This window comes from Microcebus murinus, chromosome 11, assembly GCF_040939455.1.
Source record: "Microcebus murinus isolate Inina chromosome 11, M.murinus_Inina_mat1.0, whole genome shotgun sequence".
Lineage (NCBI taxonomy): Eukaryota > Metazoa > Chordata > Mammalia > Primates > Cheirogaleidae > Microcebus > Microcebus murinus.
The window spans coordinates 29,904,394-29,917,527 of record NC_134114.1 but is presented as its reverse complement, the minus strand read 5'-3'; the positions used below and the strand labels follow the sequence as shown (position 1 = coordinate 29,917,527).

The 13,134-nt window shown below is 40.8% G+C and overlaps 1 protein-coding gene and 1 long non-coding RNA gene across 7 annotated transcripts in view; one reads left to right on the top strand and one right to left on the bottom strand.

Annotated features, from left to right (window-relative positions):
* DAB2 (DAB adaptor protein 2) overlaps positions 1-7,077 on the top strand; it is a 172,734-nt gene extending 165,657 nt beyond the window's left edge. For all 6 annotated transcript variants that reach the window (XM_012783228.3, XM_012783230.2, XM_076007987.1 and 3 more), the window contains 4 exons: positions 1,667-2,296; positions 2,847-2,956; positions 3,532-3,602; positions 5,342-7,077. In XM_012783228.3, coding sequence (XP_012638682.1) covers positions 1,667-2,296; positions 2,847-2,956; positions 3,532-3,597 — 806 coding nt within the window. In that variant the 3' untranslated portion in view covers positions 3,598-3,602; positions 5,342-7,077. The remainder of the gene's footprint in view (positions 1-1,666; positions 2,297-2,846; positions 2,957-3,531; positions 3,603-5,341) is intronic.
* Positions 1-13,134, bottom strand: part of LOC109731308 (uncharacterized) — a 106,651-nt gene that overhangs the window by 18,677 nt on the left and 74,840 nt on the right. The window lies entirely within an intron of this gene.

The following is a 13,134-nucleotide window of genomic DNA, read 5'->3' as shown; positions in this document are numbered from 1 at the left end:
TCAAAATAAGTATGTTGGTAATTAAGTGGTTTAATAAGTGGCTTCTGAACCACACCACTCTCTCCTGAGTACACAATATGCATCTGTGGCCAGATGGCCAGCGTTCATGATCGTAAGAGTGGAGTGAAGTGACACCAGTCTACCACACTGAGGAGATCTAAGATAGACTGTTGTGCCACATACCCCCAAACACCATTTTCAAAGTACGTCTCACTCTGGGAACGAAAACATTCCTAACCCAAGTCTGAAGGCCTTTTCTTAGTTGAATTAGAAGACTTTCGTAACTAAAGAATGCTGTGCTGCAAAGCTCAAAGTAAATACGTTTAAAGCGCACAGCATCATCTGTGAATAGATATGAGGTTGAATTTAGGTGTTTTATTAGTGGTGACAGTTTAACTGAATCATTATTACACTTGGGAAGCGGCAGGGGAAAAAATGTCCTATATATTGGAACAAGATGCAGGGAATGAGCCTCTCCAAAAGAGGGGGACGGACATTGGAGATACCTGGATTCTAGTGATTTAACTAATTCCTGCCGAACACAGCAAAGACGAAGGAGATGGAGCCTTTTACCCACAAAGATCAGAAGCCCTGACACGGGCCATTGCTTACCTAGGAGGGTTTTTATTTTCATTGTCCTCGCTCCCTCCCTTCCTCTTTTAAATACTCTGTTCTGACTCCTGGCAAGGGTTAGTGAGTGACACATGGCAGGAAGCACTTTATTTGAAACAGCCCTCCCAGGATAACAGCCTTTCCTCCATTTTTATATATAAAAGTCTAAAACTATCTTGGCATCAGCCAAACTTTATCTTCCCTTTATAAAGCTGTGTCAACCTTGGCAGCATTAAAAAGCGAGGAAACTTTGAAATGGTTTCTTCAGGATGTAAGCATGTTGAGGCCTTATGCACATGTGTGATCACTGGTTTTCATAAGACTCCAGACACAAGCCAGCTGCCAAATGAAAAGATCAAATCCATGACTCAGAAAGCCCAGTGGATTATCTCAATTAACCACTTCATAATCAGTGCGGTTTGTTTAAGTAAATGTACTCACTCAACAAGTAAGTTCCTGCTATTGACAGACTCTGTTCTGGTTGTCTGAGGTCTATCAAACAACTAGCGTCTGTAGGATAAGGGCTCATTTTTTTCACGACTGGGTAGTTATGAACTGAAGTACCGTTTTGGTTTTTTTTTTTAATTCATTGATGAGCTTATTTATTCTTTTTTTTCCTTCATAAACACTTCTTAAAAAATTTTTCTTAACTTCAGAGCATTACAAATGCTTTGGTCACATACATTGCCTTCGCTCTGCCCGAGGCAGAGCGACAAGCGTGTCCATTCCACAGACAGCACGCACACTGCACCCTTTAGCTCCGAGTTTACTGTATTACCTTTTTAATGAGGAAAGTTAAAAAGGCATGCTAGAAAGAACGTGGGCTTTGAAATGCAACCAGCATCTGACTGCCAGCTACACAGTAAAAGCTATGTAACCTTTAGAGTGATTTAATCTCTCAGAGCTTTTATTTTTCCCAGGATGCCTTGGGGCTGGTTGAAGGTGTTTGCCACCAAGATGGTGGCAAATGCTCCCCGGAGAGTTGTGCTTTCTGAAATCCAAGCATCCTTGTCAAGCTTGTCTCCTGATGAGTGCTTTCTCCCTCTTCCTTCAGGTGGGGTATCAGCCACAATCCCTCAGGCAGGACCATGGAGCGCAACACCTCTGGTCTTCAATCAGTCCACTTCCATGGTCCCGGGAGCCATGATGGCTGGCCAGCCTTCAGGTTTCGGTCAGCCTATTGTTTTTGGTACAAACCCAGCCATTCCAGGTTGGAATCAGCCTTCATCTTTTGCAGCCTCAACTTCCCCAGCAGCTCCTGCCGTTTGGGGCCCTTCTGCATCTGTGGCACCCAATACTTGGCAGTCAACAAGCCCTTTGGGGAATCCTTTTCAGAGCAATATTTTTTCATCTCCTGCTATGTCTACTCAGTCCTCTTCTATGCTGTCCTCTCTCCTGGTCACTCCTCAGCCGCCTCCCAGAACTGGCCCTCCAAAGGACATCTCCAGCGATGCCTTCACTGCCTTAGACCCACTTGGGGATAAAGAAGTCAAGGAGGTGAAAGAAATGTTTAAGGACTTCCAACTGCGGCAGCCACCTGCTGTGCCCGCACGGAAGGGGGAGCAGACTCCCTCTGGGACTTCAAGTGCCTTCTCTAGTTATTTCAACAGCAAAGTTGGCATTCCTCAAGAGAATGCAGACCATGATGACTATGATGCTAATCAACTGTTGAGCAAGATCAATGGTAAGCCACTTACTGCTCTACCTACTGTACCAATATTTACACTATCAGGTGGGCCCATAGGGTCCCTCTGATGAACCCTCTCCCACCCCCCAAAAGTTTTCCTCTTGTTTCTTTTGGTTATCGAGGATTATGGAGACAACGGGTTACCTTTTGGAGCTAGCCAGGTACCTTAGCCCTTTCTAAGGGATGACCCAATGCTGCCCTCTAGTGGTAGCTCTTCAAAGGGCTGCCAAGAGCTAATGAAATTCAGTGGGTGATGATGGCACTTGGAATGCTGTATGGTAAAGCTTCATCCATATCCTTGGCCTTAAATGAGGGGATTCTGCATCTCTTCCACTTCAGATAAATATACATGGCTTTTTCTTCTGCAAAGGGATGGATTTGCCTATAATAATCATCAGGAGTCCTGGTATCTGGTGGTGATTTTTGTTCTACTGATGTGAATTTCATAAGTTTAGGACTAAATTTCAAAGACAGTTGACTGGGTGACTTGTGCCTATATTTGAGGAAAGCTTGTCTACTGACTACTCTGATTTTTTTTACCTTCTAGAACCACCAAAGCCAGTTCCCAGGCAAAGCGCCCTGCCAGTTACCAAATCTGTTGACCATGCATTTGAGAATCCTTTTTCTAAAGATTCTTTCAGTTCATCACAAGTCCCCGTAAGTATCAACAACTAGAGCTGTTGCTCCAAAGTACATGCCACAGAGAACTATTGCCTCCTGAATTAATCTTGTTTTTACAATAACTTTTTGAGGGTAAAATATGTTTGACTAAGATTTATCATTGAGAACCTTCACAATCTAATAAACATTCATTTAAACTAGGGGAAGATTATTTTTATAGGAACTACTATCTTCTGAATTTGAAAAATAATATCACATAGAAAATGTCCTACAGATCTCATTTACCCTGGCTTATGAAAGTATTCTGGGGGGAAACTGAGCCAAAATACTATCTTTAAAAAAAACCTTTCAAAGATTTAAGTTCTTAATTTTCCACCCATGGTTTTATATTGCATACTTTCTACTTGGGGGAGCCAAATGTAATTAACTTGAACTTACTTTTGATGAAAATAATATATATCACCATCCACAACAAAGTGAACACAAATCACTGTAGACTCCTACAGTATCTGATTAGCCTATGACATAAGTGATTTTTAAAGGAATTTGGGAAGTCTTGATTGTAAGTTTTTTTTTCTTATGACTACAATTATATGGTTTTGTCTTCTTAGATGACTTCTCCTCAATCTGCATCTTCTGATATGTATAGGGATACTTTTGGAAATCCTTTTGCCTAACTTCTGTAAGTAGAAGGCCCTATTAAGCTTATCTTGGGGGTTTGGGTAAGAAAAGGTGACACAGGGAAAAAAGGGTGAAATTTTAATTTTAGAATTGGAAATAGGATAAATATAAATAATTTAGGAGCAATAGTCATGGAAATCTATACTTAGCTAACTCATTAATAACTAGGCAGGGAACTTAAGGATAGAATTCTTAAGCACATAAAAAATAGTAATATACCTACCAGAATATGGATTTCTACCTTATCCTATGTTTCTGAGTTTTCATTTCTGCATAGAAGTAAATTCAAAATAACATATGACAGCTTTCTAGCCTTTTAACCTTCACATTGAAGCAACTGCAAAGCGTCCTATACTTGGTTTCCTATTTTAAAAAGCTCAGTTTTCAAAGACATTGTGAAGCCACCATACAAGTAAGCTAAACAGATGATGATCACAACTCTTCTGCCATTTATTTCTTTGTGTGCAATCTCAATTAAAGTTAGTCTGAAATAGTTTGACAGTATTAAATATAAAAGCTTTAACAGCTCTTAAAATATCTCCTTCATAAGCAGAACCTCAAAATGGGTCCAAAAGTTGATTCTTCTTTGTTTAGTGGACTTTATCCTAGACAAGTTATTAGGTATAACCACCTTTGACTGAAACCCTGTGAAGGTTCAGTGCAACCCTTTCTTTCTCAACAGCAAGTGATTGTAACTTTGTTCTGATTTTTAAAGACTGAACTTAGTAGGAGAAAGGAAGCTTATCTCCATTTTAGAGACAGTAGAGTACAGCTGGTAAGGCTAAAACAAAAGAATGAGAAAAGCCCAAACCCATTTTTTTCAATCTTGCCTCATCTGAGCAGGACTACTTAGAGACACATCTAGAATTTAATTATTTTAAATAGATAACTATCTTAAATGTGGCATCAACAATAAGATTTTTTTTTATTTGATAGAGTCTTGCTCTGTCACCCTGGATAGAGAGCAGTAGCATCATCATAGCTCACTGTACCCTCAAATCCCTGGGCTCAAGTGATTCTCCTGCCTTAGCCTCCCAGAGTGCTGGGATTACATGAATGAGCCACTGCACTCAGCCAACAATAAGATTGAGTTTATGTATTTGGATCTTTCTCACCCCAGTTCTACAGTGTTTCTTACAGTACCTTTCCATAAATTCAGCTTCAGTGAACTGGGTAAATTGTTAAAAATGCCCTACCCCAGCCCTAAAGAATTCCTCTCTGGTGCTGACAAAAAGCTTCCTTTTAACAAGAGTCCAAGGGATTCTGATGGTGATGAAGTGAATAGAAGTCTGGCCAGCGACACCCATTCTCACCCTCCACTCACCCTCCACTCACTCCACCACCCATTCTCACCCTCCACTCATGGGAAGACATACCCAAATATTAACAGAAAGGAATAACTACACTGGAGTCAAGGAGGATTGTTTGGACGAAACTGAATTGACTAGATTTGCCTTTGGGAGCCCTCTCTTCTTTAGGTCATAAAGGAGGGATAGTTAGGTCAACCTGCTAAATTAATAGATTGGGTGGAGAGAACTATCAGGGGAGAAAATAGCTAACATTATTGAGCACTTGTGTTAATCGCTTTATTACATGTTCTACATTTATTATATTATTCAATCCTCACATCAACCCTAGGAGATATTATGAGTGATATTTTTAACAATGACTTGATATTTAATACATTGATACTCAATTCAAAATACTAACCACAAGTTTTTCTTCTCCATACTTCTCTAGGAGCTTGGTTTGCTGACTCTCCAGAGGAACAAAAAGGTTGGCCTTAGAAGTCAAGGGCAAAGCTAATAGCCAGGCACACCCTGAACTCTGCCCTTGTCCAGCTTTCAAATATTATTATCTGTTGCCTTATTTCTTGTTGCCTCTTCCACTTGTAAAATGTCTTTCACTTTGTCTAGGTTAAAGCTAAACTGAATCTATGGCTTTAAATAAATCAAGATCCTAAACTCTCTAGATTAAATGTAAATGAAGTATACTAGTTTACCCACTGAACCTTTGCCTATTGTATCCCTAGAACCTTCTAGAGCACTCTACCTTTTACCCTCTGCTTGGGAGATGCAGACACCATAACCCCTCCTATGACACTGTTTTGAATAAATTTTCAAATTCTTACTGTTCAAAGTTGTTTGGGGGTTCTGTTTTAGAGCATAAAACCTAAAGCCTATACGAGAACAAGGCACCTTCTTAAATCTTGCTTCAGACTATCACTGACACAAAATTTTTGAAGTTGAAGCAAATCTGAATTCCTCTGAGACACTTCGGAATCCAACACACCGAAGGACCTTTTTAAAGATGTAGTTTCTCTTCTTTCTGAAGATCAATTTCTCCTGAGGCCAAAAATGTCCTTTTTCTAATCACTTGCTAGCCATTGCAAATTAGGGAAAAGCATATTCATCTCTCCTCTCTTTTTCCCTCTGATTCTCTTTGCAGTCAGTTTTACATCTGGGTGCATATAGCATTACCTCCCTTTCACAAGCAGAAGACTTTCATGGGGCAAAAAATTTTTTTAAATCCCTAATGATTCACAGATCTGGAGCCTCTTCTTTCTCAGTAATTGCTAATCCCAGTAACTAGAATTGCAGATGGGCACAAGCTGTATCCTTCCAATGGAATAGGAGGCCGTTCTTTTGAGCTGAAGTTCCAGAAGAGCAGTTAATATTGAAAAGAAATCTAACTCAACTCAGCAATGAAGGACTGTATTCTGAAGAGCAACATATCACAAAGCTGTGTTTGTGCCAAATACATTAGGTGCTTCTTTGAGGTCATGCTAGGCCTTCATCAAGTAACTGGAAAACTTTCTTGAAGCCACAATAATCTCATAGTGAGTAGGAAGATAAATAGGGGGGGGAAGCTGTAGAACAAGTATTTGGGGTTATCATTGAAAATCTAATGTCTGCAATATTTTTCTCCTTACAACCTTGGAAACTTTCCCAGTTCATACTCAGTCCTGTTGTTAGCAGGGTTCTGAAGAGTTTGTTCTTGCCAAAATGAGTTTTGTTTTGTTTTGTTTGTGTTGGATTTTTAATGTTGTCTCCTGACCCTTAATGCTCAGGTTCTTGTGGATGTTAATCAACCACATATAATGTTACCTTTAGGTGGAAGAAGAGGATGACTGCTCAGGATCTATACAAGATGGTGGCCTCATGAACCGCTATTGATTAACCCCAAGTAGTTAAGCTAAAGTCCTGTGGTTTTATGTTTAATGGTAATAACAGATCATATATGGCATAATTTTCCATCAGGCTTCTTGCTCAGTCATAAACACAGACTTGAATTAGTACTTTAAATGTCCAAATACCTAAATGTGCTAAACTGGAGTTACTGTTTCTAGGTAGTTGAATTTTTAAAAGTCATGATCAGCCACACAGCTGTTTTGTACATACTTATTTTCTTGTGCACTTTTCTGTATGCAAATAAAGCTATAAATTTACTCATTTTAATAAACTGGAATGGCAGAATCTCATGTGTTACCATCAGTTTATTCTAATATTTGACCCTTGCTTTGCATCGACATTAGCAACAATTTATAAAACATAGCAGTCCAAGGTGAGCAAATGTTAGTTATATGCATTCTGGATTGTCACAAAGATGAACAGAAAGTGGAAATCCATGAAATAGAATTAGATAAGTGAATTATCATCTAATCTCTTCCAACACTCTCCTTATGCACCTCTCAGACCCACATATACTCCCCTTTCTGGGAGTTTAATGAAGTTCAGCAGATAAGACTTGTGGCAGAATCACCTCAGCTGGCATCTATGATAAAAATCATTCGTTAGTGAACTATTAAGGCATGAGCTTTTCACTCTGTGCCTTCTCTTACTTTTTAATCAGTCTTATTTTACCTCAGCAAGGCAAGCCTGCTCTATGCTGGTGCAGGCGGCTCAGGAGAGCCGCTGTGTGAGGAGAGCAAGTGAAGGATCAGATGTTTTTCGCATTAGGACATTCTTAAACACTCACCTATTACAAAGGTTGAGGGTTCTCATATCAAGAAGCCCTGTAACCACAAGGAAGAGAATCCCAAGGCCAGACCTTGCCTGGTTATAGAAGTCTTGTTGTTAAACCTAACTTCTCTAAGGGATAAGAAGCTTGTGGTGCAGGGTCATCTGTTGATGTACGCTATTACGGAATGTTTCATATTACTGCCTTACCTGTTCCCTTCATGGGAACATCTGGTCTCTTACTGACATAGTGAGGTGGAATATAGAGAAATAGACTCTATATTTGCAGCTTCCAGCAAAACAGAAAGTAAGCTACGGATGAGCTGAGAACATGGCGGCACACAGGGTCTGGCTTATCCAGGAGCTCTGCAGTGTGTCTAACCCTCAAGCCTGTGTGCTATTTCCACGTGCCTTAATCTGTGAAGTCCTGCCAGAGGTTAACCCTTGCTTGGATGTACAAGGGGAGGACCTTCATTTCAGTGCAGTAGTAACTACTGTTGACCAAGCAGGGGAGGACCTTCATTTCAGTGCAGTAGCAACTACTGTTGACCAAGCAGAGGGAGGTGCTTACTGTCCCTGCAAAGTGGGAACAGACCTGTTCCTTACATAGTCTGCCCTCCCATCCTTGGGTTTCACATCTATGAATTTAACCTACCTTGGATGGAAAATATTAGGAAAATAAAAATAATACAACAATAAAACTTAATACAAATAAAAATATAACTATTTTTATAGCATTTACATCATATTAGGTATTGTAAGTAATCTAGAGATGATTTAAAGTATATGGGAGGATGTGTGTAGATTATATGCAAATATTACAGCATTTTATATATGAGGTTTGAGCATCCACAGGTTTGGTATCCACAGGGGGTCCTGGAAGGAGTCTCCCACAGGTACCAAGACATGACTGTAGTGCCTTTAATAGTGGCGGTATTCACACCTGTGTGCCAGACGTTCAGTTTTTTTGCAGTTACCCTGTTATCCTGGGAATAGGGTTTTATTTAGGCATCAAATATATGTAACCTAAAAGTTGAACTTTAACAGCCAGCTTGCTCCCAGATTTCTCACATAAAAGCAATACAAAAGGGGAAGCTATTGATTTTCTCAAGATAATCCCTCATTTGTGAAGTGTTTTATCATGTATGTGAAATAACTTCATCCCATTGATATTGTTCCTAATCTTGTGAGGGGGATCGGTTACTGCTGCGTCTCACGTGAGATTGGCATCCATGCTTTAAAATAGATGCCAATCCCTGGGCTCTGCTCCAACTCTTCAGGGAGTAGTTTCCACAGGTATTTTATTATAAAGCTATGTGTTGTAGTAGGGAGATCCTTTCAACCAGGATCTCAGACTTCTCCATCCAAATGTTAACCATGGTGTCTAGAGAGAGCCAGACAGAGAATGATTCCAAGTCTTTCCTGTGCTGACAGTAAGGAGAGAATGAACAGGGCATGTAGCTAACTCAGGAGTTTGGCTGACCCTGGACTAAACTGATGAGTGAGCTCTCTGACCCATATTCCCGGAACAGGTTCAATACAAAATCTTTAGTGAAAGGTGAGAGCTTCCCAAAAGTCCCTGGCAAATATTTAAGCTATTACCCTTTGAGGATATTGCTAAATAATAAAACACCTAATTCTTGCTGGGAAATGGTATGTTTTTAACTAATTTCCTTCTATTAAAAATAACTAAAGCTCACGTTCTAAGTTGATGTGCCAAATACGGACATACACAAAGTTGTGCACCAGCAGTAGCTCTGATAACATGTCCTAATTACAGCAGTGCTGATGGACAAGAGTTGGCCATTTGTCATCTCACCTAATGAGTGATTAAGCCCCTCATTTGCCCTTGCTTTGCTGAAATTATGTACTGTACTTTAATTACTAAACCTCCACCATGTACTGAAATCATACAAGCACTGGTCTCCACGGAGACCACAGTGTGGGCTGCTCGGATAGCAAAGAAATTGGCCTTCTGCAGTGATCAAAGATGAGGTTGTCATAAACAAGAACAAAAAAAGCCTAATTCTGAAATCCTTCATGACGAAGTTTTCCTTGTCATACTGGTTATGAAGTTTTCTGTGAATTCAATGGTCATTTGCTTGATTTCAATCATTATTATTTTATGTTATTTATAAGAAAGGGAAATTTTTACTGTTCTATATGCAGCAGTCTCCAACCTTTTTGACACCAGGGACCGGTTTCATGGAAGACAATTTTCCCACAGACCGCGGGGTGGGGAGGCAGGGTGAGGAACTGGAGCTCAGGTGGTGATGCACAGCCTGGTTCCTAATAGGCCATGGACTGGTACCGGGCCACAGCCCAGGGATTGGGGACATCAGTGTTAGAGGGTGACCTGACTGGACAGGGATTGAGTGAGGGCATTACTTGGGTGTGTCTGAGGCTTCCTTCACTAAGTACCTACTTATAATGACTGATCATCAGAGCCTTCTGTTTGAGGGCAGCTGAGAGGAGAGTATTGGGACACAGGTACTAACACAGAGGAAGAAGAATGGAAGGTTGATATGATCTTTGCCCCATTTCCCTCACTGACCTGAAGTCTAGGACACTGATGGTAAGAAATGATAAGGCTAGAAATGGCAGAAGCTGTCTTCTTTTGATGAAAGACCCTGGGCACAAGCAGGCAGTTCACAGCCCATGTGTCCACTAGGAATGATTGAATTACAATAATGGAAAGGCTCACGGTGGCTAAAACTAGTGGATGTCTTAGATCAGGCTGCCATAACAAGAATACTATCAACTGGGTGGCTTGAACAACAAACATTTATTTCTCACAGTTCCAGAGGTTGGGAAGTCCAAGATTAAAGTCCCTGCAGATCCATATCTGGTGAAAGACATCATCCTGGTTTGCAGATAGTGTTCTTCTCATGTCTTCACATGGTCAAAAGAGCAAGCTTAGTTTCTTTCTCTCTAACCTCACATTGTGAGCCTCATAGTGCTCACAATAAAAGAGAGATTGTGAGTAACATTCTCTCAATTTCTTATGCATCATAAATAGGAAACCATCCTGCACATGCTCATAGTCAGGCTAGATGTGTCTTACATGGTCAACAAAGAAGACTGTTCAAACATACACATTTTATAACAGTAATACTGTTATATCAACAGTATCAAGTTTTTAATGAACTGGACCAAAACTGTGTATTGATGAACATCATATGGTTCATTTTGCACAGTGCTTTGTTTATTCTCTCTTCCTAAGTTCTTCAGCTGTATCTGTAGCTAAAGTTGTAGCTGAAGAACTTAGGGTCTTCAGCCCCTACAGGGCCCGGTGGTTCTCCCTGCTGCCTCAGTCCCCACCTTGGCCCTTCCTAACACCATGGACTCCTGTGATCTGACTATAGGTGCCTTTTCATCCATTCCCTCAGCTCTAGAGCTACGTTGTCCTTGCTGCAGCAGACCTCCCAGCAAGCCTGCCAGCTACCCTCCGCATCCCTCCTCAGGACAGAGGGAAACTTCTTGGTGTCTTCTGTTCCACATATCAGCCAAAGAAACCTGGGAAGCCAAAGCCAGTGCCTCTTTCTCTGCCCAACCACGTGGCACAATCACTTTTATTTAGATTTGGCTTTGCCCATATTGGGAAAGTTTGGAAGCTGTTCTCCCAGAGTCCCAGATGGCAAGGATACCTCTCCCACCTCTGGTATTCTCCCTCCCACAATTTCTCTGAGCCAGAGAGGCAGTCTTTTCATGTTCTCTGCATCATGAGTTGTCTCCACTGCATCGAGAGTCATAGGTGATCAATCATTTCTTTACACCACTATCTCCTTCCCTGCACAATAAACCTCAAGGATCAGTCTTGAAATTGAAATTGCAAAGTGTCAAGAACACAAAATTCTAAAATAGAAAATTAAAGACAGTTTAAGATTTGCAATCTGTTATCCACTACTATGTTTAGTTGGGTTTACTTTCGTTAACTGTTTAGTAAATCTGAATAGAATTTGATCCTCAAATACCTTTTTTTATTCTTTTTTTTTTTTGGTCAAAGTTCCAAGTTCCAGAAACCAAATATACCTGCATTGAGTGAAATCAACTTTTCAACTAGTAACTCTGGAGTAACTACAGAGTAACCACCATGAGCCTACTTTGTGTACGGTCAAAGGACTAATGCAATAAAAAGCAAAGGTAACCACCAGAAAGACAGGGTGAATGGTGGCTTCTTAACCAAAATAAGAAAGCAAGATCTTTCTTGACTGCCCAGGAATTATGTGTTTGATTTTGGATATGGCAAGTTCAACGTATCATGGACAAGTCAGTGCGCCTAGAGATTTCTTAGAAGTGCTTGAAGAGTATGATGCTGGAAAGTAACACCATAAACTGAGTGATTTTTTGTTTTTCTACATATTATCACTTCTAGGAATCTATTCTTTCAAAACAAGAGCCCTGAGGATTCTGGTAAAGGGACTTCAACAGGCCACCCTCTTAGACCTCTGGGTCTAAAGCCAGGTTTAACCTTAAGAGTGGAAAAGAAAAGAAGGCATGTACTGAGAAGGAAGTGGGTGGAGGACAGACCCCCCAAGGAGAACCAGCATTTGTGTGAAGGCCAGGGTGGGGGGGGTGGGGAGAATAAAAGGAAAGCAGAAGAATAAGGACTTGCTGTCACAAAGTCAAGGGAACCAAGAGTTTTAAAGCATAGAGACTAGCCGATAGGGTCGAGTGCCTCTAACAGATGAAGCTCAGAACCAAGAAATGTCCATTAAATTTAGCAACAAGGAGGTCTTCAGTGGGGTTAGGAGAAGCAAGAGGCAAACTGCAAGAGGTTAACATAGCCATGCAGGAATAAAGTTGACACAGACTGCAAAAGTTTAGCCAACAGGGTCGTAGCAATGAGAGAAAATCAAGAAATTAGGTAGAATTCTTTAAAGATAAAAGAGACGTGAGCATGTTCATAGGCAGAGGAGAAGGAAGTGATCAGGATGGAGATGTTGAGAGATGTTGAGGATGTAAGAGGGAATGACGACGGCAGCAGGAACCTAGAAAGCTGGGATGTTAGTTTGAGCATCAGATTTTCCTAAATAAACGTAGGCTTTCTCTTCCTCTGCGATTTGGTTGATATGTAGGGAAGTTGATGTGAGAGGGGCCCACAGGAAGCCAAGGGAGTTTCTGAGTTTCTTGGTGGAGTAGAAGGAGCCATTAAGAGAAACGGGAAAATGGGTCTGACCAAACACCAATGAAAGGCAGATAGTTGGAGATGAATCTGCAACTGGATTTCGGCAAAGCAATGGAAAAGCAAACTGGTAGGACTGATCCCAGGCTGAGAGTCTGTTGATATTGGTGCAAAAGGCAGAAGTGTGAGGGGGTTAAGAGGTGAGAGAAAATCACCGATGGGCAGGGGATCCAGATAAGGATGAAAGAAGGAGAGGCTAGCAGAAGGCAGATAACCTGGAGGAAAATGGAGAAATGTAGGAGCTGGATGTCTCAATAAAGTCAAAGAAAGGGGATATTGGGAGACTAGGAGAGTGAGGTAGCTTGAATTATTGAAAATTGTGGTCAGAGAGTAGGTTATTGATATCTTCAAAGGTAAAGCCATTTTGGGTGTTGGCAGGACACTGGTCA